The sequence below is a fragment of the Mya arenaria genome, chromosome 9, assembly GCF_026914265.1.
Source record: "Mya arenaria isolate MELC-2E11 chromosome 9, ASM2691426v1".
In the NCBI taxonomy this organism is placed as follows: domain Eukaryota; kingdom Metazoa; phylum Mollusca; class Bivalvia; order Myida; family Myidae; genus Mya; species Mya arenaria.
The window spans coordinates 48,187,714-48,214,318 of NC_069130.1; the positions used below are offsets into that span (position 1 = coordinate 48,187,714).

The 26,605-nt window shown below is 36.5% G+C and overlaps 1 protein-coding gene and 1 long non-coding RNA gene across 2 annotated transcripts in view; one reads left to right on the forward strand and one right to left on the reverse strand.

The window, feature by feature from the left end:
- LOC128203571 (uncharacterized) overlaps window positions 1–26,605 on the forward strand; it is a 108,059-nt gene that overhangs the window by 65,659 nt on the left and 15,795 nt on the right. The window lies entirely within an intron of this gene.
- On the reverse strand, window positions 1,146–23,755 carry LOC128203555 (uncharacterized). The gene is made up of 5 exons (XM_052905015.1): window positions 23,704–23,755; window positions 16,463–17,048; window positions 12,507–12,665; window positions 7,688–7,745; window positions 1,146–4,469 (listed from the first exon to the last, which is right to left on the reverse strand). The coding sequence occupies exons 2-5, from the start codon at window positions 17,018–17,020 to the stop codon at window positions 2,194–2,196; spliced, it is 3,051 nt and encodes a 1,016-aa protein (XP_052760975.1). The 5' UTR covers window positions 17,021–17,048; window positions 23,704–23,755; the 3' UTR covers window positions 1,146–2,193.

Below are 26,605 nucleotides of genomic sequence, written 5' to 3' on the forward strand. Positions count from 1 at the left end.
AAAAGTATATTATGCAATTTCAATAAAGCGGAATCAAAAATATAAGAATACCATACTTTTAATTAAAATTGAAAATACATACTCGTAAAAGCGCGATTTTTAAAGGAAATATTTGACGTCGATAGTGATTTAAAATTACTGCGCTTTATGACGTCAGTACACAACGTAGCACGCGCTTTTTGGTGAAATGTACAAAAGTGCGTTTTCTACGTCAATTTTCAACAAATTCATAATTTTAGGTATGCAAGAAAAAATATCAATCATGTTTTTCCGGTCCGGATCGAAAAATCCGACCCTCGTGCACGCTGCGTGACCGGTAACTCGGCAAGCCTCGTTACCGGCTTACGCGCGTGCCCTCGGGTCGGATTTTTCTATCCTTACCGGAAACACATGATAGATACTTATAATCTTACTTATACTCATCATTCTAACACATTTTCATACTCATCGTATTAACCACCACAACCACCACCATCACCATCATCATCATCGCCGTCGTTACCACGGCTACCACCATCATCATCATCGACGTCGTCGACATCGTCTCAACCACAACCACCATCATCATCATCATCATCATCATCGACATCGTCTCAACCCCAACCACCACCATCAGAATCAGAATCATCATCATAATCATCATCATCATCGACGTCGGCGTCGTGGTTGTAGTCATCATCATCATCATACTTATACTCATCATTTTAACACATTTTCATACTCATCGTATTAACCACCACAACCACCATCATCATCATCATCATCATAGCCGTCGTTACCACGGCTACCTCCATCATCATCATCATCGACGTCGTCGTCATCGTCTCAACCACAACCATCACCAGCATCATCATCATCATCATCGACATCGTCTCAACCACAACCACCACCACAACCATCAGAATCATCATCATCATCATAATCATCATCATCATCGACGTCGTGGTTGTAGTCATCATCATCATACTTATACTCATAATTCTAACACATTTTCATCCTCATCGTATTAACCACCACCATCATCATCATCATCATCATCGTCGTCGTTACCACCACCGCCATCACCACAATCATTATCATCATCATCATCATCATTCTAACACATCCTCACCCTCATTGTATTAAATACAAATCAAACAATATTTTCAACGTTTAATCATATATTCTTCAGTTATAATCAAATTGTGTGATATGTTAAATAATAGGCAATTATATATACTATTATTTAGGTTACTAAATCTACTCAATGTTTGGTTATTTCTTTTGTAGTATTTGTTGATACATAATATCATTTTGTAGATTTCATAATAATGTTCAATTTATGTAATCGATAATAAACATAAAAAGTCAACGTGTTATTGGTATACTCCTCTAATACAGAATATAAAATACAGCTGAGCAAGGATGCCATTGTAAATAAAGAAAAAACTAAATATTTCCCATTAATTCATAATCCATAAGCGAAGTAAATACCTAACATTTATCAAATGATATCGCTTTATACTAGGAAATGAGTTGCTTTATTAAGAGATTCTTATAAAAATGTCGATCAAGTTAAACCGACTATTGCACGTGTTGATTACGGACTGTTGTGTTATAATTAAGAAAGAAAGTTTTCATCCCCATCAGATATATTTAATAACGTCTGCCACAACGACATTGCTGTGTCCAGTTAAATCTATTTTAGGCCTAAAAAAATACATTTGGTTCGGGTCACCCGACCCTACCTACGGAATAGGCGCCGACCCTACCGTTTTTATAGTCAGTTTGAAAAAAAAATGAAAAAAAAAAAAAAAAATGAAAAAAAAAATGTTTTTTTTTTGTTTTTGCTTTTCAATATGTAGTTTAAAACCTTAATTGCTTATATAGAAGATTACTTTAACAACATTCTCCAATGATGAAAATGACATTCTTATATAAAGCCAAATAAAAAAGATAAATAAAAAAAATAAAAAGCCTACCTACCCTACCTATTTTTGAAAAGGATGTAACCCTAACCAAACAATTTTTTAAGGACTCAGGATGCATGCAAATACACAACATAAATCAAATTAACTGAATACACATAAAAAGTGGTTGATAATAATTAGTTCCGGGAAAAGTAACATATATTTCTATAAATAGAATGACACTTCCCACTGTTTTTCATCAAATATGAATTCCCATAATCGATGCTAACATTTAACTTATTGTTCACATTTTGGTGAAGATGAAATCAAGCCTTCCACTCGTATCGTTAAACTGGAGAACCTCGAATGACGGCGAACTGTTCATATGTTCTCGGATGTCTTTCATCTCACTGGCAGGTTCCACCGTGCACCACTGCATGTCACATGTAATGGTGTGTGGTATGTTCTTCATCGTCTCTATCAGACTCCGCACCGCCTCCGCTGTCATTGTCACACACACAAGTCTAATACCGGTGATGGAGGCTGGAGGGAGGAGGTGGAGCTCACCTAGATCTGTAGCCCCTATGTGAAGGCGTTGTAACTGAGGGAGACTTGGTAGTGTATCCACAAGTAACTGGACATTCTTAACGTACCATAACTCAACACGTTGTAGTTTACTCCACCTTTGATCGTGTTTAAATAATCTAAATATGTACATTTCAACATTCGATGATACTCTAGCTAAGTAACATGTTGTAATATGTGTTGGATCAACCTGCAAACGTGTTGTATTGTCTCCCTCTATACGCAGATGTTCCAGCCTGTGACACTGGGACAGGTCATACTGCCCATCACGCCTATACAGTCTCACTGCTTTGAGGGAGTCGGAGGAGGATGTGATCACCTCCTGCTCCTCTTCCCCATTAATTTGATCATTGTATCCACCGATGTCTAGTGACTGAATACGTTCCTTGTTTATCATCATCAGCTTTTTTAACACTACGACATCGTAGTTACTATGAATACAGAAGTGTGAGAGATAGAGCGGTATGTCACCATAGTTGTTCGCCCTGGCTTCACGGTTCCCGGAGAGAATCAGGCGCTGAAGTAGTGTATCCTCTCTATTGTAGATTGATGGTCGGTATGGTGGTATAGAACTATTGATCCATGAAGACATTTGTACACCGAGCTCGGGCTTCATTCCACATATGAAAATAAATGTCTGAGAAACATCTCCCAAGATATTTTTCTTATTATCTTGTTCGTACTTGTTTGAAAGCTGACTGTAGTCGTTTTCATTCAAACATAAATGAAGAGCCGCTAAAAACTCTTGAAGTGTTTTATGAAAGAATGAAAAGTGAGATGATCTCTTGATTAATGAGTTGGATTTCTTCTCCGTGAGTAAGCCCGACTTCAATGCAAATTCAACCTGCTTCCTGCTTAACAAAGCGTTGACTGTTTTGTTGCCGAAGACAACAGACGAATCTCTGCACTCTGAAAACAAAGTTGTGTATGCTAACTTTGCCAGCGCAAGGTAAACCGTGGGATTTTGCACGAAGCATTCGTGTTCCTTTAATACAGATGGCAGTTCAATTTTCGGAATGTTATTCCCGCTTTGCATACATTTTAGTCTACATGACAGCATGTTTATCACGCCAGCATAAATGTCACATTTTGAATCGGTTAACGATTTGCCCTCGAACCACAGGCACACGAGCTGGGTGATACTGATAGGTGCTGACAATAATCCTTCAAGATTCTTCGCTGACACCATTTCCATGAAAGCCTTCGGTGTTCGTTCATCCTTATTTCCCTCATTAAGAATGTTGATGATATTTTCCACGAGTTGCTCTGTGTCTGCTGCTCCTTCTATTTCAAGATATTTGTCGATCTTTGAATCCTGCACTCTAAACTGTGACATTCGCCAGGGACGCGTTGTCGTGAGGAGTGTGGCCTTGTTGGCCGAATTTCGGAAAGGGATGACTTTTTCCTCAGTTTTGCAGGTACAGTTTACGTTTTCCGGATGGGTCCATTCGTCGAGGCCGTCAGCTATGATTAAACATGTTTCACTTTCCAGCACCGTCTGTAATAGCCGGTAACCATCATCGGCATCCTTCTCGTGGTAGATTTTACGTATAAGTTGATCCTTGATCATTTGTGCTAGATCACACGTTTTACCTGAATCTCGTAGGGTGACATGGAACAAAAATGCAAACTCTTTGAAGAATTCTGGGTCGGCAAAGCTTGTTTTAATACCGACGTTTTCCTCCGCTGGTAAATACTGGTGAGTCCAATCCAGGGCACACATTACGGAGAATGTAGATTTGCCATTGCCCGGTTCTCCAACAAGGAAAACATTTCTGAGCAACTGAATTTCTTTTATAAAAACATCTGAAAATTTTGCTATTTTTTGACCGCTTTCTTTGTTGTCAATTTTGCCGATTTTTCGATGGTCTTTCTCCACAATTTTCGGTGCCACGTAGAATTTCCTGAGTTTGGCGTTCTTTTCTCCGAGAATGGGAGATATCGGCATGTCGGCCAACGTGGTTCGGTAATGGTTTGCCAAACGTAGTCGTAATCCTGAAGTAAATGTAAAGATATATCATTAAAAACATAAAAATAAGAACATATACGTTTGCATTATCACAAAACACTTGGTGAGAAAACAGGAATCAGTTTTGTGACAAGACGCTCGGTACAAAAGATAAAAATAAGCAATATCACAAGACCCTTGATGCAGACGATAAGTAATATCAACAGACGCTTGTTAAGAAGATTAGAAGCAGAATTATCAAATGACGTCTGTTGCAAAAAATAAGTAGCAGCCTTTAACAAGAGGCCCGGTACCAAAGATAAGAAGCAGCATTTTCACAAGATGCTTGTTACAGAAGATAAGTAGCAGCCTTTACCAAGACATTTGGTCCAGAAGATAAGTAAAAGCATTATTACAAGACGCTTGGTACATAAGATAAGAGGCAGAATTATTACAAGACGCTTGTTACAGAAGATAAGAAGCAGCACTATCACAAGACGCTTGTTGCAGATGATAAGAAGTATAATTATCACAAGACGCTTATTACAGACAATAAAAAGCAGCATTGTCACAAGACGCTCAGTTCATCAGATAAGAAGTAGCATTATCACAAGACGCTTAGTACAGAAGATAAGTAGCAGCAATATCACAAGACGCTTGTTGCAGAATATACGTAGCAGCATTATCATAAGACGATTAGAAGCAACATTATAAGTATATATCACAAGTTTCCGGTACGGATAGAAAAGTCCGACCCGGGGGCACGCGGGTAAACTGGTAACGAGGCTTGCCGAGTTACCGGCCACGCAACGTGCCCGAGGGTCGAATTTTCCTATTCGGACCGGAAAAACATGATTGATATTTTTTTCTTGCACATCTAAAATTATCAAATTGTGGTAAAATTGATATAGAAAACGCACTTATGTACATTTTACGAACCAGCGCGTGCGACATCGTTTACTGACGTCATAAACCGCAATTATTTTAGTTTAGTTTAAACATATTTATTTTACAACGATTGTGAAGCAAGTTATTACAACATTATATTAATCACTCTCGTTGGCACGATATTACGCGAGAGTGTGGTCTTGTGTTTTGGAGGAAACCGGAGAACCCGGAGGAAACCCACTTGTCCGGCTTGGTGACCACAAACCAAACTCACATGCGCCCAAGCCGGGAATCGAACCCGAGTCGCTTAGGTGAGAAGCGAGTGCGCTAACCGGACAACCTATTATTTTAAATAACTATTGATGTCAAATAGTTACTCTGAAAATCGCGTTTTTTATAATTATTTATTTCCAATTTTAATCAAAAGTCTTGCATACTTATATATTTGATTGCGCTTTACAGAAATGGTTAAATATACTTTTCATAAACCAAACAATAAAAGAAATAAAAAGTGACACGTGGATGCGCGTGACTCATCTAACATAGGAGGTGTAAGACGGGGGTTTCCAGCACTGGTGACATAACCGGAAACACACGTCCGGTATGCAAAAATATCGCTTGGTACAGGTGATAAGAAGCAGAAATATCACAAGACGCTTGGTAAGAAGAAAGGCAGCAATAGTGTAATGGTTGTATAAGTTAAAAGTTGTATGCGTTCTTATAAGTATCTATCATGTGTTTCCGGTACGGATAGAAAAATCCGATCCGAGAGCAGGCGCGTAAGCCGGTAACGAGGCTTTCCGAGTTACCGGTCACGCAGCGTGCACGAGGGTCGGATTTTTCGATCCGGACCGGAAAAACATGATTGATGTTTTTTCTTGCATACCTAAAATTATGAATTAGTGGGAAAATTGACGTAGAAAACGTACTTTAGTACATTTCAGCAAAAAGCGCGTGCGACGTCGTGTACTGACTTCATAAAGCGCAGTCATTTTAAATCACTATCGACGTCAAATAGTTCCTTTAAAAATCGCGCTTTTACGATTATTTCTTTTCAATTTTAATTAAAAGTATTGTATACTTATATTTATGATTCCGCTTTATTGAAATTGCATACTATACATTTCATAAACCATACAATAAAAGAAATAAAAAATGGCGCGTTGTTGCGCGTGACTCATCTTACATGGGGGGTGTAAGATGAGTTTTTCCAGCACCGGTCACATGACCGGAAACACACGTCCGGATAGAAAAAAAACCCGACTCGATGGCACCTGCGTTGCCAGGTAACGAAGCTTGCCGGATTACCGGCTGCGCAGCGTGCCCGAAAGTCGGATTTTTCGATCTGGAACCGAGGAACTGACACATATGATAGACATTTTTCTAGCATACCTTGAATTACAATATTTTGTGAAAAAATACATGGAAAAGCGCATGTTTGTACATTTTACCAAAAAGGGCGTGCGATGATGTTTACTCACGGCATGACGCGCAGTAAGTTTTATTCACGGCATACGTCAAGAAGTTTCTGAGTATCACGTCTTTTAAGGGTTACTTTTTGTTTTGAAGGTATATTTTAGTAAAGTTTATGTTTATCGCACTATTCTATTGAAATCTCATAATTATAGTTGCATTAAGTGTAAAATAAAAGAAATAGAAAGTATTACGTCACAGCGCGTGACTCATCTGGCATGACAGGGGTGCCAGATGGAATTTTCTTGCACACCGGACGTGTGTTTCCGGTCATGTGACCAGTGGTGGAAAAAAACCCGTCTTACACACCCCATGTAAGAGGAGTCACGCGCAACAACGCGCCACTTCTTATTTCTTTTCTTGTATGAAATATGAAAAGTAAATTATGCCATTTCAATAAAGCGCAATTAAATATATAAGTATTCGCGCGCTTTGGTGAAATGCACAAAAGTGCGTTTTCTACGTCAATTTTTCCACAAATTGATAATTTAAGATATGCCAAAAAAAAAATAATCTTGTGTTTCCGGTCCGGATCGAAAATTCCGACCCTCGGGCACGCTGCGTGTCCGATAACTCGGAAAGCCTCGTTACCGGCTTACGCGCGTGCCCTCGGGTCGGATTTTCTATCCGTACCGGAAACACATGATACTTATATTCCAGCACGGCTGACGTCACCGGAAATGCCTATCCGGTGTGCTAGAAATGCAGAGTTTCAACACTATCTTATCTTTCTTAACGAAAGTTATAACGAAAGTTAGTGGGCGGAAACCATTTTTCTTTCTTAGAAACAGTGACCTACACCCTACTACCCATCACAGCCCCAAGCTAGCTCATTACATAAGCCACCATACACACAGTTTCATCCATATCCATTTACGTCAATTTGATCAAAAGCGTCTCTTACCTTCCTTCAATATCTCCCCTTCGTTCTCAGCACTGATCTTGAAATCGTCTGTTTGCAGCTGTCAACAAAACAGATCAAGACATTAAGCATCCAATAATTCAAAGGCTATTTTACAAAATAATATAAACTATAAACTTATATTATAAAGACAAATTTGAACAGAAAACAGTTTTACTACATCAGAAAGTGTATGTACGTTGTCATAAAGGTGACATGTGTAAATAAAACTATTTTTTTACCTCGGGATCTCAACTAAATTACTCGTTCCCACGACTTGCATGTTGTTGCCACGACTTAATAATTTCGAGGCCACCACTTCGTACGTTTAAGACGTGGGAGGGTTCAGACCAGTTGACGATTTGTGTCATGGGTCTGTCAAGGGTCGTGACCCATCGGTACGCAACCTTGGTTTGGCCTCGCTTCTAATAAGGTCAAATAGGGACTCCCACCTCCACTTAAGTCCGTTGGTCTGATTAGATGCAAGGTCAAATAGGGTCCCCGACCATCACTTAATTCCGGTGATCTACTAGTAATTAGGTACATGGTCAATTAGGGATTCCCACCTATACTAAAGTCATGTGATCTAATTAGATACATGGTCAAATACGGACCCCACCTACACTAAAGTCCGGTGATCTAATCAGGTGCAAGGTCAATTACGGACCCCCACCTACACTGAAGTCAGTTGATCTAATCAGGTGCAAAGTCAATTACGGACCCCCACCTACACTCAAGTCCGGTGATCTAATCAGGTGCAAAGTCAATTACGGACCCCCACCTACACTCAAGTCCTGTGATCTAATTAGGTGCAAGGTCAATTACGGACCCCCACCTACACTAAAGTCCGGTGATCTAATCAGGTGCAAAGTCAATTACGGACCCCCACCTACACTCAAGTCCGGTGATCTAATTAGGTGCAAGGTCAATTACGGACCCCCACCTACACTAAAGTCCGGTGATCTAATCAGGTGCAAAGTCAATTACGGACCCCCACCTACACTCAAGTCCGGTGATCTAATTAGGTGCAAGGTCAATTACGGACCCCCACCTACACTAAAGTCCGGTGATCTAAACAGGTGCAAAGTCAATTACGGACCCCCATCTACACTAAAGTCCGGTGATCTAATCAGGTGCAAGGTCAAATACGGACCCGCACCTACACTAAAGTCAGTTGATCTAAATAAGTGCAAGGTAAAATAAGGACCCGCACCTTCACTAAAGTCTGGTGACCTAATTAAGTGGAAGGTCAAATAGGGCCCCCACCCATACTAAAGTCCGGTGATCTGATTAAGTGAAAGGTCAAATAGGACCCCCCCCCCGCCTACAGTAAAGTCCGTTGATATAATTAAGTGCAAGGTCGAATAGAGGCCCCCACCTACACTAAAGTCCGTTGATCTGATTAGGTGCATGGTCAAGTAGGGTCTAAAGTCCGGTGACGAGGTCAAACCATACTATTCTAAATTGTATTCAATAAACGCATACCTGATCCGCACAAAAGGTAGTCCACTCGATATAATTCCCAATCGCTCCTCTTACACAAGAGTACAGAAATATCTTTGCACGAGTTTATCGAATCTGATATAAAACAAGAGCTGTCACAGAGACAGCGCGCTCGACTATTCCGCCGCTTTTCAGTGTAAGGATTGAAAAGTTTTGGCGAAACATGCATGGATCACTGTTAGATTAGATTTCAATGCAATACATGATGTGCGGAGATATTAACATAAATGTGGTTACATGCAAAATTTTAACCAGAATTTTTAAGTGTAATAATAAAGGGCCATTATTTGCAAAACACAGTTATCTAACTTGATTATTCAATTAGGTTGGGTGGTTGAATACCATTGTATAAAGTCTCAATGCAATACATTAAGTAGTTGCTGAGATATTATCCTATGTCACATAGGATAATATCTCAGCAACTACTATGTGTGCTAAGGCCTAAAAACATTGTTTGGTTAGGGTTACTATAAAAACGGTAGGGTCGGCGCCTATTCCGTAGGTAGGGTCGGGTAACCCGAACCAAATGTATTTTTTTTAGGCCTAACAAGACCTTAACCAGAATTTCTAAGAAGCATAATAAAGGGGCACAAATTATATAATATGAAAGATAGAGTTATCTTACTTGATTAAATAAGAAGGTTAAATGGTTGGGAGCCCGTGTGTAAAGTTTCAATGCAATACATGATGTATTTGCTGAAGCATTGACTTAAAAGTGGTTACATGCAAAACCTTAACCAGAATTTCTATGTTGAATAAAAAGGGGCCATTATTTGAATTTAATGCAAACTAGAGTTATCTTACTTGGTTATTTATGTAGATTGGATGGTTGAGTACCATTTTATAAAGTCTCAATGCAATTCATCCAGTAGTTGCTGAGATATTAACCTATGTGTGCTTACATGCAAAACCTTAACCAGTATTTCTGAGTCGAATAATTAAGGGCAATTATTTGCATTAAATGCAAACTAGAGTTATCTAATTTCGTAAATTAAGTAGGTTGGATGGTTGAGTACCATTGTATCAAGTCTCAATGCAATACCTCAAGCAGTTGCTGTGATATTAACTTATTTGTGCTTGCACGCAAAACCTTAACCAGAATTTCTCAGTCAAATAATAAAGGCCTATTATTTGCATTAAATGCAAACTAGAGTTATCTAACTTCATAAATTAAGTAGGTTGGATGGTTGAGTACCATTGTATCAAGTCTCAATGCAATACCTCAAGTAGTTGCTGAGATATTAACCAATGTGTGCTTGCACGCAAAACCTTAACCAGAATTTCTAAGTCAAATAATAAAGGCCTATTATTTGCAATAAATACAAACTAGAGTTATCTAACTTGGTTGATTAAGTAGGCTGGATGGTTGAGTACCATTGTATCAAGTCTCAATGCAATACCTCAAGTAGTTGCTGAGATATTAACCTATGTGTGCTTGCACGCAAAACCTTAACCAGAATTTCTAAGTCAAATAATAAAGGCCTATTATTGGCATTAAATGCAAAGTAGAGTTATCAAACTTGGTTAATTAAGTAGGTTGGATGGTTGAGTACCATTGTATAAAATCTCAATGCAATACCTGAAGTAGTTGCTGAGATATTAACCTATGCTTGCACACAAAACCTTAACCAAGGGGTGACGCCGACGCTTGGGTGAGTAGTATAGCTCTCCTTATTCTTCGAATAGTCGAGCTAAAAAGGACACTTGCAATCATACCTTTTTTCAGCTGTTTCACGGCCTCGCACCCTCAAGTCGGTATGATAGTTTCGTTATGTCCTCTAGGATATGAGTTCATACCTGTTGAAGCACTTCTACCGTTTTTTGAGCTTAAGGTATGCTAGTTTAATTGTGTCCAATAACATAATAATTCCGGGTGCACACATGTGCAGAAGTTGGCAGTCAAGTCGTCTGCGCAGTTTCACCATGCATTATAAAATTATTTTTAATACTCATGCCTGAATTACACAAAAAATAGTACACACGTTATAATTTAGAAGTACTATTCCAGCAAGTTACTATGTATTTCTACACGCGTTGACTGAATTTAATACAAACAAGTTGATACCTCTTATATTCTTCAAGATATGCCCCGGACAAAACTTTAAGCATGAAAATTAACAAAGGGCAATAACTTTAAAACTAAGAAAGCAAGAGTTACTGTTATTGTGCACTGCACTTGCCCTCAATGAGATATATCTAGCTATGAAGTTTCAAGTTGATACCTCTTATATTCTTCAAGATATGCCCCGGACAAAACTTTAAGCATGAAAATTAACAAAGGGCAATAACTTTAAAACTAAGAAAGCAAGAGTTACTGTTATTGTGCACTGCACTTGCCCTCAATGAGATCTATCTAGCTATGAAGTTTCCAGTTGATACCTCTTATATTCTTCAAGATATGCCCCGGACAAAACTTTAAGCATGAAAATTAACAAGGGCAATAATTTTAAAACTAAGAAAGCAAGAGTTACTGTTATTGTGCACTGCACTTGCCCTCAATGAGATCTATCTACATATGAAGTTTCAAGTTGATAACTCTTATATTCTACAAGATATGCCCCGGACAAAACTTAGCATGAAAAATAACAAAGGGCAATAACTCTAAAAATATGGAAGCAAGAGTAACAGTTCTTGTGCACTGCACTTGCCCTCAATTAGATCTATCTACATATGAAGTTTCAAGTTGATACCACTAATAGTTTAGGAGATATACCTCGGACAAGCGAAAATGGGAGACGGACGCCGCCGCCACCGCCGACAAAAGTAACCCCTATATGTCGTCTTTTCAGGCGACACAAAAAGTAAATGTTAACTCATACCCTTTCTCATACCTGTTCTGTGGCGTGTTGTGCCTTACATCGGTATCCTGGTTCAGCTGTGTCATCTATCGCATACAGTCAAACCTGTTTAATCTGTTCCACGGCATGTCATGCCTAGAGTATGCTAGTTAAGTTGTGTCATCTATCTTGTAAAGTCACCTGTTTAAACTATTCCACGGAGTGTGGTGCTATGGGCCGGTATGCTAGTTCAGTTGTGGTTTTTATCATGTAAAAGCATACCTATTTAATCTGTTTCATGGGATGTTGTGCCTTGAGTAGGAATACTAGTTCAGTTGTGTCATCTATCATGGAAAGCCATACCTTTTTGTTCTGTTCCACAGCGTTTCATGCCTAGGGCCTCTATCATGGAAAGCCATACCTGCTTAATCTGTTTCGCGGCTTGTTGTGCCTTTGGCCAGTATGCTAGTTCAGTTCTGCCATCTCTCTTGTAAAGTCATACCTGTATAATCTGTTTAGTCCGCTATCATGTAAATTTGTACCTTCTTAAGCTGTTCCACAGCATGTTGTGCCTCGGGTCGGTTTGCTAGTTCAGTCTTATCCTCCAGCAGGATGCGTAGCTTGAACAGGAAGTCCACTAGTTCTGTGTCCTTGACCCTCTGGTCATGGGAATGGCGTACGCGTCGACCAATGTCCCGAACCTTAAATGTAATGTTTGAAATAAGTTTTGACTAACAGCTTGTAGTTGTGGTGAAAATGGCACAAAATGAAATGCATACTATCATGCAATATGTAGTAACTAAACTATATATGCACTTTAAGACTTCTTGGTTGTTTGGATTAGAGTAATGAATGTACAAAATAATCAGAGCAACTTCAAGTGAATACTGAAACATTCTACACTTATTATGAACATTCTTAAAAGCTGAACTCTCACAGATTGACCGTTTAGGCCACGTTTTTATGTTTTGTCTGGGAATGAGCCAATGTTTGCCTTAATGTCTGGAAACCAGTGATATAATGACAAGAGATGTTTGTCAAACATTATGCCACCCCCCCCCCCCCCCCCTGAGCGCCATGTTGTCAGGATTATATGGTCAATTGAATGAATTATGCATGGACCGAAATGACAGCTGATTTGTTGCTGTTTTAAGATTATGACCAATAAAGTGTGAAGATAAAGTGTGTTATGACCGTCATGACCTTTGACTCTATGAATTCAAAATCCAGAGTCATCAACTGGTCACCAGAAACCTAAATGTCAAGTTTGAGGGCCATGGGTGCAGGCATTGTCAAGTTATCACAAGACAAGTTTTTTTCGTTCAAGGTCACTGTGACCTTGACCTTTAACTGGATGACCCCTTAAATCATAAGGGGTCATCTTCAAGTCAGATGCAACTCCAAGTCAAGTTTGAAGGCCATGGGTTCAGGCATTGTTGAGTTATTACTCGGACAACCTTTTACCATTCAAGATCACTGTGACCTTGACCTTTGGCTCTATGAATCCTAAATCAATAAGGGTGATCTACTGGTCATGCTTAACATCCATGTCAAGTTTAATGATCATAGGTTCAGACATTGTTGAGATATCAGTGGGGTAAAAATTTGTTAACTTTTTTGCGTTAAAGGTTACTGTGACATCGACCTTGGCCTGATGACCCCCAAAGTCGATAGGGGTCATCTACTAATCAGGCCCAACTTTCATGTCAAGTTTGATGACCATAGGTCCAAGAATTGTCGAGTTTGATTTCAAGGTCACTGTGACCTTGACCTTTGACCCTAAAATCCAGGGATGATAACAGAGCCAAGTTGCCAATCCTGGAAATGTCTGCGTGGGGTTCAGGGGGCCGCTAAAGGCCCCCGATGGGTCCAGGGCAAAGCCCTGGTGGGGGGAAAAGGTGGGCGAAGCCCCCCGAAGCTTTCAGTATTTCAGGGTTTCTCATACCCTTTTTTGCCTTAGAATAGTGTTCAAGGAGTACACCGTTCGGTTTGGTAGATATAATTATGTTCGACAGGAGACATCCGCAATCAGAACAATTATCAGGAATCTTAGCAGTGAAGTTAAACACCTTCGTCTTCAAACAAAGTTAAATTTACTTTTTTACCTGAAGTCACAGGCATAAGACATGTACCTGACATTTTGGTTCAGTTGTCCACTTCCCATAAAACTCAACTGGCTATGATCAAATGCCTGTGTATGAACAGTCTACATTGTGGGATGTTTGATTTATAATAATGAACAACATATCAATTATCAAGCTTGCAAATGTTTATTGTAAAAGTGTTATTCATTCAATTTTTATATATCATAAAGAGTAATTATTCCATTATCTGCACATTTGATGAGAATATAATATTATTAATTATTATTCCAAATAATATCCAAACGGGACTGTAAATGCTTTGGCAGTGAGCCGTTGTGGTCATGTTGGACTGTGTCGCCATCAATGTCTATGAGGTGAGGGACAAGTTGACGTATTCTGGTCTCAAAGCCAAAAAAATTTCCCCTCATGGTGTTACATGAGTCCAGTAGCACACAAATTAGATTGTCCAGATTGTCCCACGTCAGTTCAAGTCTCTCAAACAGGCTTTCAAATTCCTTAAAAATTGATTCAGAATCAGCCCTTGTGATTTTTAAGGAGGCCAAATGTCTCAACACTATTTCTTTCTCTATAGCAGAAAAATAGCTGCAACAGTTTCCTCATTGTTTGTGTTTGTTGACTCGTCTAAGTTCAAACAAAACCGAGTTTCAATTAACTCCTCCACAAGTTCATCATTGAAATGGCTTGCCTCTCCCTAAGTCATCTTATATGATGCTGTACACCTTTGGAGTTTTAATTCGCTGAGAGCTTTTGTATCTTTGGCAAGTGTCTTATGTAAGACTCACTACATGTGGTACCAGGGAGTATGGAAGGTCATGTTCAGCCATAAATCCAAGTATCATGGTCTCTGCATTGAATTGTCAGTCATTGACAGGAACAACTGGATGCACTGACCGAGGTGTCTGTTCATCATCCCTGACTTTTGGAACCATCAACATACCTGGAAATTCAAATTACAACTATAGAATTTAAATCTCACTCAAACTGGGTCCTCAAGAAGTTTTGCTAAACTGTCTCAAATAGAAAATAAACTGACTGCTCCAGGAGCAGTCAGTTTATTTTCTATATTAAGTAGGACCTACTTAATATATATTACTACTACAAAATATGTATTCATTTTTTTTTAAATTTTCATTTGAACCTTCCATTATAGTCAACAGCCACTTCTTATTGAGAACAATGCTTCAAACATTATGGGAACAATAAGGAAACGGTTTAACAGCGTAAACTTCAATCGGCCAAATAAAATTTGTAAAATAAAAATCGATTATTATGACACAATCCGAATCGCGATGTCCGAAATATTGCTACATGCGCAAAAGCCATTCTCAGTTTGATCACATTCTATTAACTTAAAAAGAAACGTTTCGGGAATTTCTCTTAAAAATAAATAGCAAATATACCTTTAAATCGACGAATCGATGTTTTTAGAAGTTGGTGGTGGTCGTTTTTTTTTCCAATACTCGTTTATTCGTCTTCGTCGTCTGTCATATCCGGATACTGTCGGATTCTAGTCCCATCGGTAATTTCCGTAATCACACGATGCTAGCTTAACCAATCATATAGCTCGACTGCCAAGACGTAAATAGGTTCGATAATTTCCGGCTTTACACTTCCGGAAAACTCACCTTTCGTACCCATATTGTTCGATCTGAGCTAGAATCGCTCCCTGTACCCCTCCCCCCTAGAAAAAACTCAACGGATTTACATTAATCTCAAAATTGATCCGTGAGGCCTTAAATCCGGAATTCCGGATTAATCCGGAATTTTACCATCCCTGAAAATCAATAGGGGTCATCTACTGGTCAGGCCCAACCTCCATGTCAAGTTTTTATGGGTGCAGGCATTGTTGAGTTATCACCTGGACAACCTTTTATCATTCAAGGTCACTGTGGCCTTGACCTTTGACCCAATGACTCCTAAAATTAATAGGGACAATCTTCTGGCCAGGCTCAATCTCCAAATCAAGTTTGAGGGCCATGGGTGCAGCCATTGTCAAGTTATCACTCGGATAACCTTTTACCATTCCAGGTCACTGTGACCTTGACCTTTGGCCCAATGACCCCTTAAATCAATAGGGACCATCTTCTGACCAGGCCCAACCTCCAAGTCAAGTTTGAGGGCCATGTGTGCAGGCATTGTCGAGTCATCACTCGAAGGGGGGCATAATAATACAGTGAGATGTTGTATGGAAAAAAGCGTTAGTAAAAAATTAGTTTCCCGGCAGTTCTTAAGTAAGTTGTCTTATATGACTAAATTAAATGTATTGATGTGCGAAATCAGCTGAATTTGAGATAAAAATATAATAAACGTCAAAACTGTCAATCTGTGAGTATGCAGCTTTAAAAAGTCAACGGAATCGTTTAATATGACCATAGTGTGATTAATATGTTTACCTCTGTTAATAAATTTTGCTGTGTCGCAACGTTAAATGACAGTTTGGTTTTGAAATCCTCGCAATTTATCATGACGCTGATCATTCCGTTAAAGTCACTGTCTTTGATGGAGGACACGGTCTTGTAGCCATCAGGAGGCAGGAAACACTTGCCTATCTCCCAGGGAATGGTGCTCCATTTGTCGGCATTTGTATTCTTCCATGATGGTCCCGAAAACCTGTGATGTTTGATTATTTCATCACGGACGCCTTCACAAATCCCATTTGGACAAGGAGCATACAGTTTTTGAGGACAGTTATGAAATCTACAGTTTCTAGTACTGGTGCATATCCCACGAGTTGGGCACATCAACACGTTTTCTGTGAAACAATGTGCACATGCTGCCCCGGATGGAAGACCCTTGGATGTTCTAACGGCGCTATAGATGTCCTGGTGAACGCATGTCAGTACATCCTCCAGAAAATCATGTAATCCGTCCTTGGTGATGTTGAGGGCGAAGGCGGCCTTTACCCAGTTCTGGGCTTCCTTCTCCTTTAATAATTCTCTATATGAGGCCATTGTTTTGCCATTAGATCTTATTCAATACCTGGTAAAAGAAACAAGTCACTGAGTATTACTTACATTACAAAAGTCCCCTTCGGATTCTTAAACAAATTGAAATTACCAGCATTAAAATAAGAGCTGCACTATCACAAATTTACTGTTTGCCAACTTATTTATTAAATTGTCTAGGAATGAGCCATGTTTTTGCATAAATATCTGCAAACTAGTGGTATTAGACTGCTGACAAAAGATCAGATCGCAGATTTTCATATTTCCATCGAAAATTTATCTTTTTTGGCTAAAAGAGTTACTAACGGTTTAAGAAAAACACATTTTTTTAACTAAACTAAATCTGCAATCTGATTTTTGTCAGCAGTCGTATATCATTGGTTTCCATTCATTTTGATATAAATTGGGTCGTTCCAATCCAAGACAAAAAATATTTTTTTTAAAGTTGTCAAAACGTTCAATCTGTGAGAGTGCATCTTTAAGAAAATGTTGAAATAGCCACCACATTTTTTCACGACGTAAATTATATATTTTTTATTGGCCTGCATAATATCCCTATTGCCCTCTATCCACATATTACATTACATGAACCAAGTTTTAATACTTCATTATACAGGGCAAAGATCCAGTTAAGAGATAGAGGATATTTGTTTATTTCAGTGTAAGATCGTATTTTATTTCACGAGTGTCATAGAAAAACATATTTTCACAAGTGGCGAAGCCACGAGTGAAAATGTAGTTTTTTTATGATCACGAGTGAAATTAAATACGATCTTACACTGAAATAAACAAATTTTCTGTTTCTTTTATGCTTATTTTCGGAGTTTTATTTGTTTTTTATTTATTTCTGAATTACCCCCTTTTTTGAAAAGGGTGGGCTTTACGCCATTACCCGTGGGGCACCCCTCATGCATAATTATAGCTGTCAACATTTCTACTTTCGGTTTGCTGAGAAATAGTTCTCTGCTATTCATTCTTAATATTCGCTCGTTTTTTTATTGCAAAGCTTTATGAACAGTAAACAATAAAGTATTATTAGTGCACATATGTTCCAAAAAATAATGAAAACACTTTTTATTTTAAGATGGGCATGAATACATAACCAAATTACTACGCCGCTATTTAAGGAATGACGTCACCATTACGTCATATGTACTTCCGTTGTGTGGAAAATTCTCAATAAAAAAAAAAAAGTTGTTATGATTGATAGACATGTTTTCACATGCTCAATACACTGTAAATCAAAACTGTCATTATTCCTGATACTTTTATACCTTAAGTATGATATATATTCTTGCTTGATTTATCATTTAGAGTAGGGATTAAAGCATAAACCGCTGCCCTATAGTTGAAAGGTCATTTTGGAAGATCTGTCATGGCGGACGGTGCAATTTTTAGAGTTTGTTTTTCAAGTGGAGTGATTTTTCTTAGGAATAACTTGACCCCCCTTTTTATTGGCTTAAAAGGTAATTTAAAGTTTGTACTTTAAGAATATATGTGGTTATCATAGCCTGCATTCGCTCGAAATGCCTTTAAATGTTGTCTAAAAATTATAATTTTACATTGAATTATATAGGGAATAACAATGGTGGTGTGTAACCTTTAAAGAATGAAAATTTGGAAGGTCAAATGTGTTAGCAAAACAAATGTGGATACTCATTGGATTTTGACCATTCTTCTTAGTTTAAGACCGCATGTACGCGTGTTTTTATAGTAAGTTAATATTCAGTCATCTTACTGTCAGAGACCAGTCTGTTTCGCTTTAAATAAAAGGTTTGTTTTCCAGATAAAGAGTAAATGCCAAGCTAGTTTGTTGACACATTTTGAGGTGTGGGTGGGGTAAAAAAATCTCGGATCTATCTGTAAATTGTTGTGTGAATTCTCCAGGAAGCTCATTTTACGTACTAGAACGGTTAACAGTTCAAAATACATTTGAACGATGATATAAAATTTTATTTATGTTCGAACAGTTGTTTTTGTCTGTAATTTGTTTGGTATGAAAGCAAATGTTCGAACATTCAGCTTCAAAGATCAGTAAAATGTTTGATAAACGGGATAACCGGTTTTAAATGGTAAGTTGTTAATTTTCAATTATATAATTATTTAAATTTATAAAACATTTCTTTATTTTTTTTTTTAACATTTTTTACATAATTTACTGAAGTCCAGTGTTCTGTTTTGATCAAGGCAAGTAATTTAAAAGTAGTTCGGAAAGTTGATATTTTCACTCATAATTTTGCAGTGAAAATATCAAATTGATATTTTCACTGTTGTTATTTCACTGTTAAAACCCCATATTTCATCGTAAAGCATGAAAGAAATTGGTGTATTCACTGCTATACCAGCCAAATGTATCATAGGTGCTATACACAGCAGCTTTTATAATTTTTGGATAACATTTTTGCTGTTATTATAGGACCCTTATAAATTGTAGTAAATTGATTCTTTATGTTGCCATGGCAACCAATAAAATAAAATGATGTGCATGATATTCGGACGGACATCCCCTACGGTGAAATCGGTAGGGGGGTAAAATTATTACATATTATACAGCATAAAAGTATTCAAGTAATAACCATTGTAATGGTTCATGGTTATTACTTTTTTTACCAAAATAATCAATTTAATGCGATGCAGTCGCATAACTCTTTATTTTGGTAAATACATAGAGGATATTTGTTTATTTCAGTGTAAGATCGTATTTTATTTCACGAGTGTCATAGAAAAACATATTTTCACAAGTGGCGAAGCCACGAGTGAAAATGTAGTTTTTTTATGATCACGAGTGAAATTAAATACGATCTTACACTGAAATAAACAAATTTTCTGTTTCTTTTATGCTTATTTTCGGAGTTTTATTTGTTTTTTATTTATTTCTGAATTACCCCCTTTTTTGAAAAGGGTGGGCTTTACGCCGCTACCCGTGGGGCGCCCCTCATGCATAATTATAGCTGTCAACTTTTTTACTTTCGGTTTGCTGAGAAATAGTTCTCTGCTATTCATTCTTATAGCTTAATATTCGCTCGTTTTTTTTTGCAAAGCTTTATGAACAGTAAAAAATGAAGTATTATTAGTGCACAAATGTTCCAAAAAATAATGAAAACACTTTTTATTTTAACCAAATTACTACGCCGCTATTTATAGAATGAAAATTTGGAAGGTCAAATGTGTTAGCAAAACAAATGTGGATACTCAACCATTTTAACCATTCTTCTTAGTTTTAAGACTGCATATACGCGTGTTTTTATAGTAAGTTAATATACAGTCATCTTACTGTCAGAGACCAGTCTGTTTCGCTTTAAAATGTTTGTTTTCCAGAAGAGTAAATGCCACGCTAGTTTGTTGACACATTTTGAGATGTGGGTGGGGTAAAAATTATCGGATCTATCTGTAAATTGTTGTGTGAATTCTCCAGGAAGCTCATTTTACGTACTACACCGGTTAACAGTTCAAAATACATTTGGTCGATGCTATAAAATTTTATTTATGTTCGAACAGTTGTTTTTGTCTGTAATTTGTTTGGAATGAAAGCAAATGTTCTAACATTCAGCTTCAAAGATCAGTAAAATGTTTGATAAACGGGATAACCGGTAATAAACGGTAAGTTGTTAATTTCCAATTATATATTTATTTAAATTTATAAAATATTTCTTTATTTTTTTTTAACCTTTTTTGACATAATTTACTGAAGTCCAGTGTTCTGTTTTGACCAAGGCAAGTACATGTAACAACAAAGGATTTTAAAAGTAGTTCTGAAAATTGATATTTTCACTCCTTATTTTGCAGTGAAAATATCAAATTGATATTTTCACTGTTGTTATTTCACTGTTAAAACCCCATATTTCATCGTAAAGCATGAAAGAAATACTGACATAACCCTTAAAGCTGCACTCTCACAGATTTACCAATTTTACAACATTTACCAATTTTACAACATTTTCTTTTGTCCTGGAAACAGCATTTTTTGCGTGAATATCTGCAAACCAATGATATAAGAATGCTGACAAAAAATTGGATCGTAGATTTTTATATTTCCGCTCGAAAACATTAGTTTTATGGTTAAAACCATTACTTATGGTTTAAGAAAAATGCATTAAAAATCATTTTTTGAACTTAAATATAAAATTCTATGATCTAATTTTTTGTCAGCAGTCTTATATACCTGGTTTTTATGCATTTTCGCAAATATTGGCTCATTTCAAGACAACGAATAAAAAAGTTGACAAAACGTTCAATCTGTGAGAGTGCAGCTTTAAAACAGCTTAGTATTCGAGAGAATATTTTGTCTACTGGTTCAGCTACTATAACAGCTGACTGCTAATTTTCTTAAGTGAATGTACTGCAGATTTAAAAAAAAAATACTGTATAATTTCGACCTCCAATCGCAGGTTCGATGAGTCAGAGTATATATAAATTTATTTTAGCTCGATTGTGACGAAAGTTAAGCTTATAGAATCACTCCCGGGTCCGTTTCCTGGGCAGAAACCAGTACTGTGTCCATTTTGAGAGGCCATGAAAAAGTATCCCTGGTGGGGATTGAATCCCTTGGATGAGAGGCGGGCACCTAAACCACTAGACCACTCTCACCCTGATGGGGATCAAACCCAAAACCTCATGGATGAGAGGCAGACACCTATACCACTAGACAACTCTCACCCCTCTCGTGATAAATCCAATCTATGGAACCCATAGCATCATCACTCTGGTGAACGAGAATGATTAAATTGATGCTGTATCAGGTATCAGCAGATAAGGTAAATGAAATTATAAAACTATGCTTCATTCACTTTTTTCAGTATATGTGTAGATGCATTGTTATAATACAGTATTATTTATTGTAATTATAGTTATCCTTCTTACCTGATTTATATGTTTGTTGTATAACTTTTACGTAAAGTTTTATTCTATAAGACTGTATGTTTCTTTGTATATGTTCTGATTATCATGTGTCATGTGTCTTCATATCGGAGGAAAAAGAATCTCTCCTTACTTTTCTACATGACATGTTAGAATAATTAATGTGATTGTGTTAAAAATAAGGTACAGTACAGCCTTTTAGCTCACAGAGTCACTGTTAATATCTAAATAATCCAAGGCTTTCTCTGGCCATTTTGGGAAAAAGACCCTGGACATTTTGGGAAATTTTGCGTCGTGAAAATGCCGAAATTGGGAAATTTTACAGTTAAAAGAAAAAGCTGTGTAGTCTCCTGAGAATTAGGAAATGATTTAATATTAGTTTATTTTCCCTTTAAAGGACCCAAAATGGCTGAAATATCAATCCTTGGGTTGTAAATATCTATTGCAATAAATCATGACAGATAATATTTCATACTGATCTCTGAATGTGATGAAAATCAATGATTTCCGAGATCTATTATCAAAAAAACGTTACATGACATGACTTATTAGGATGTTGCAAATGAACCAATACAGATAAAAAGACTTTCTAAAAAAAAAAAAATTCTTTTATTGGTATTTTTTTCTGAAGATTGGGAAAAATACCTTATATTTTGCTTTGGGAATGGGTCTGATAGTCGGACCCTTGGGTACTATAGAAAAAGCCATGTAATCATACACCAAATTGATGATTATGTGTTATTATGATTCACAGCCTATAAATAAGTATGCGCTGGGATATCAGGATGATTTTTCACAAAGCTTATGCACCAGTCAATTGTAACCACGCCCCCCCCTCCCCAGGTCCGGGGAAAAGCGAGGACTTTGACTTTCAGTCCAGCCAACCCCGGCTAAATCCCCGCTCTGCGAGGACGAACAGATGGTAAATTCTCCGCCAAAGGCCCCTGCACCCCAGGGACCCTAGTTAAGGCCCATTCCCCACTATATTTACAGCGAAGACAAAACCACCGCATTCACCCGGCACTGCAGGGCCACCTGAAAGGTAAAAACAGGGCCCATTTCCCCGGACCTGGGGGGCAGTGGTTACAATTGACTGGTGCATTAATAATAGAAAGGCTACATGTATGATAAACAAGTCTAATTTCATCTATTCATGACATTTGTGCAACCGTTATGGATGAATGAGTACAGTAGAATCTATGCAATATAATCAGAAAGTATTTTGTTAACCCTAGTCATTCTAAAATGCCGTCCAGGCTTTTTTTTTTAATGATGGTTAGCCTGGAACGTCGTCCAGGCTAACCATCATTAAAAAAAAAAGCCTGGACGGCATTTTAGAATGACTATTGTTAGCCCAAGCCTTTTTCCCTTTAATAACTTATCTATTATTTTCCCCCTCTTAACCAGTATGTTTATACATATGTAATTGTTTATTTGGAGGTCATAATGGGATAATGACTTTCAAGGTTTGAGCAGTATACATACACGTAAAACGAAAGCAGTTAGAGCGTTATAAACAGGTCTAACAGGTAGTCCACTAGTTCTGGCTTCCATAACTTTAATGTTGATATTTTTTTTTTGATGTTTACAACGCATCCAAAAAGGTAATATATAACGTGTTCGCTGAAGTTCTTTAGCTAGTAGTCCACCTAAATCGCTCATTATTGTAGCTAGTCTAACAGGGTCATGAAATTATACGTCAAATGAAACATGATTTTCAAATATTAAACTCAATTAATATGGTTTTTCATTTCTTGATGTCTCTGATTACACACATAATGTGATGCTGATCTGAAAAGTTGTTGAATTGTGTTAAAAAAATCAAAACTCACATTCACGGCCGCCATTAAGAAGTCGCTATTTGCACACTGTTTAAGTCTACACACCAAACAAGCGGTTACTACGGTATGACTAAAATACGAAAATAACCTATTTTCGCGAAAATAGCTTTTTTGACCAAAATACGAAAATAAGGTTATTTTTGATGAAAATAAAGTTATTTTCGCGAAAATAAGATTTTGAAAGAAATATGAAATTACAGTTAGTTTTGGCGAAAATAACATTTTTGACCAAAATATAGTAAGTTTTGGGCAAAAATAAGGTCATTTTCGCGAGAATAAGATTTTGAAAGAAATATGAAAATAGAGTTAGTTCTGGCGAAAATAACATTTTTGACCAAAATATGGTAAGTTTTTGGCAAAAATAAAGTTATTTTCGCGAAAATAAGATTTTGAAAGAAATATGAAAAAAGGTTTTGGCGAAAATAACATTTTTGACCAAAATATGGTAAGTTTTGGGCAAAAATAAGGTTATTTTCGCGAAAATAAGATTTTGAAAGAAATATGAAAATTGAGTTAGTTTTGGCGAAAATAACATTTTTGACCAAAATATGGTAAGTTTTGGTCAAAAATAGTTATTTTCGCGAAAATAAGATTTTGAAAGAAATATGAAGATATAGTTAGTTTTGGCGAAAATAACATTTTTTTACAATAATGTATTTAGCTTTTACTAAAATCAAGTTATTTTTGCGAAAATCAGATTTTAATAAAAATCTGAAGGTACGGTTAGTTTTGGTGAAAATAACATTTTTGACAATTGTGTGGTAAGTTTTTGGCAAAAATAAAGTTCTTTTCGCGAAAATAAGATTTAAAAAAATGGGAAAAATACCTTCTTCTGTTGCCGTAAATGACAATTTTTAATCCAAAATATTAAAACACTTTTATTCGGTCTACATAACACATATGACCGGTGCATTAGTGTTTCGAAACAATTGTGTTTTTAAGAAAATTGAACAATGATTATTGATAGTATTTTGACATGTTTCTGTTGATCACACCTCCTTTCGAAATGTGCAACATAAAAGCGGTTATACACACTTGTTTGTCATTAAGCGGATTAAGTAAATGACAATGACCCATAATTATAGACCGTTATTGCTACTGCAGCAGGTACACGATAAAACTAAAGGGAACCATCAAAGATATGTCCTTGCCTTCTTGTTTTTGAAGATGAATACCTGATACAAAATATTGGGTTGAATAAAGCATCCTTTAATAACTAAGCTTTCAGTGCTTTGATTTTTATGAAGATTTTGCTAATTCATGTTATCTTTAAAACCGTATTTGGCGAACACGTTTTGGCTGACTCCGAGTGTTTTGGCATGTGACTTCGTTTTCTTTAATTTTTTGTACATTTTCAAATCATTTAGAAGGAGAGATTAGCAAATACAAGTCGCTTTTATTTTTAATAATCACTTATGTTTTTCTTTAATTGTTCCCAGTTTTAGTACAATGATGCTTTTTATTCTTGATAAACATACCGAGTTTGTAGAGTTTTGGGCTGTTCTATGTTTCTTGTTTGTGATTTTGTGTTCTATGTCTTTAGCGTTTGCCCAGTGCCACTAAACCGGGTTTATGTTTAAACTTTTACTACTGAGCTTGTTTCTGTTGCTTTTTGCATAAATATTAAAGGGGATGCCGACATGTCCAAAATGTTATTCTCGCCCAAACTAACCCTATTTTCAGATTTTTACCCAAACAATCAACCCCCCAGAAAATTATTTTATCCAAAAACTAACTACATTTTTGTCAAAAATGGTATTTTCGCCAAAACTTACAATATTTTTATCAAAATCTTATTTTCGCGAAAATAACTTTATTTCAGCCCAAACTAAGTACATATATATTTTCAAAAAATGTTACTATCGCCAAAACTTTCCAGATTTTTACCAAAATCTTATTTTCGCGAAAATACCTTATGTTAGCCATAAAGTAACTACATGTTTGTCAAAGATGTTATTTTCGCCAAAACTAACCCTATTTTTAGATTTTTACAAAACTTCTTTCCGCGAAAATAACTTTATTTTATCCAAAAACTAACTACATTTTTGTCAAAAATGGTATTTTCGCCAAAACTTACAATATTTTTATCAAAATCTTATTTTCGCGAAAATATCTTTATTTCAGCCCAAACTAAGTACATATATATTTTCAAAAAAATGTTATTATCGCCAAAACTTTCCAGATTTTTACCAAAATCTTATTTTCGCGATAATACCTTATGTTAGCCATAAAGTAACTACATGTTTGTCAAAGATGTTATTTTCGCCAAAACTAACCCTATTTTTAGATTTTTACCAAAACTTATTTCCGCGAAAATAACTTTATTTTATCCAAAAACTAACTACATTTTTGTCAAAAATGGTATTTTCGCCAAAACTTACAATATTTTTATCAAAATCTTATTTTCGCGAAAATAACTTTATTTCAGCCCAAACTAAGTACATATATATTTTCAAAAAAATGTTATTATCGCCAAAACTTTCCAGATTTTTACCAAAATCTTATTTTCGCGAAAATACCTTATGTTAGCCATAATTATCTACATGTTTGTCAAAGATGTTATTTTCGCCAAAACTAACCCTATTTTCAGATTTTTACCAAAACTTATTTCCGCGAAAATAACTTTATTTTATCCAAAAACTAACTACATTTTTTTCCGAAATGTTATTTTCGCCAAAACTTACACTATTTTCAGAGTTTTACCAAAACTTATTCCCCCCCAAAAAAAACAACAAAAAAAACAAATATATATTTTATCCCAAAACTATCTTAATTTTTGTCAAAAATGTTATTTTCGTGAAAATAACTTATTTTCATCAAAAATAACCTTATTTTCGTATTTTAGTCAAAAAAGCTATTTTCGTATTTTAGTCATACCCCCACAATCGTAACA

What these genes read in the sequence shown, in the direction of transcription:
- LOC128203555 (XM_052905015.1), bottom strand. Translation starts at nt 17,020, where the DNA reads ATGGCCTCATATAGAGAATTATTAAAGGAGAAGGAAGCCCAGAACTGG. An exon ending in CTGTGGAACAGCTTAAGAAG is followed by an intron (nt 7,746 to 12,506) that starts GTACAAATTTAC and finishes TTTTGTTGACAG; the next exon opens with CTGCAAACAGACGATTTCAA. An exon ending in AGGGGAGATATTGAAGGAAG is followed by an intron (nt 4,470 to 7,687) that starts GTAAGAGACGCT and finishes CATTTACTTCAG; the next exon opens with GATTACGACTACGTTTGGCA.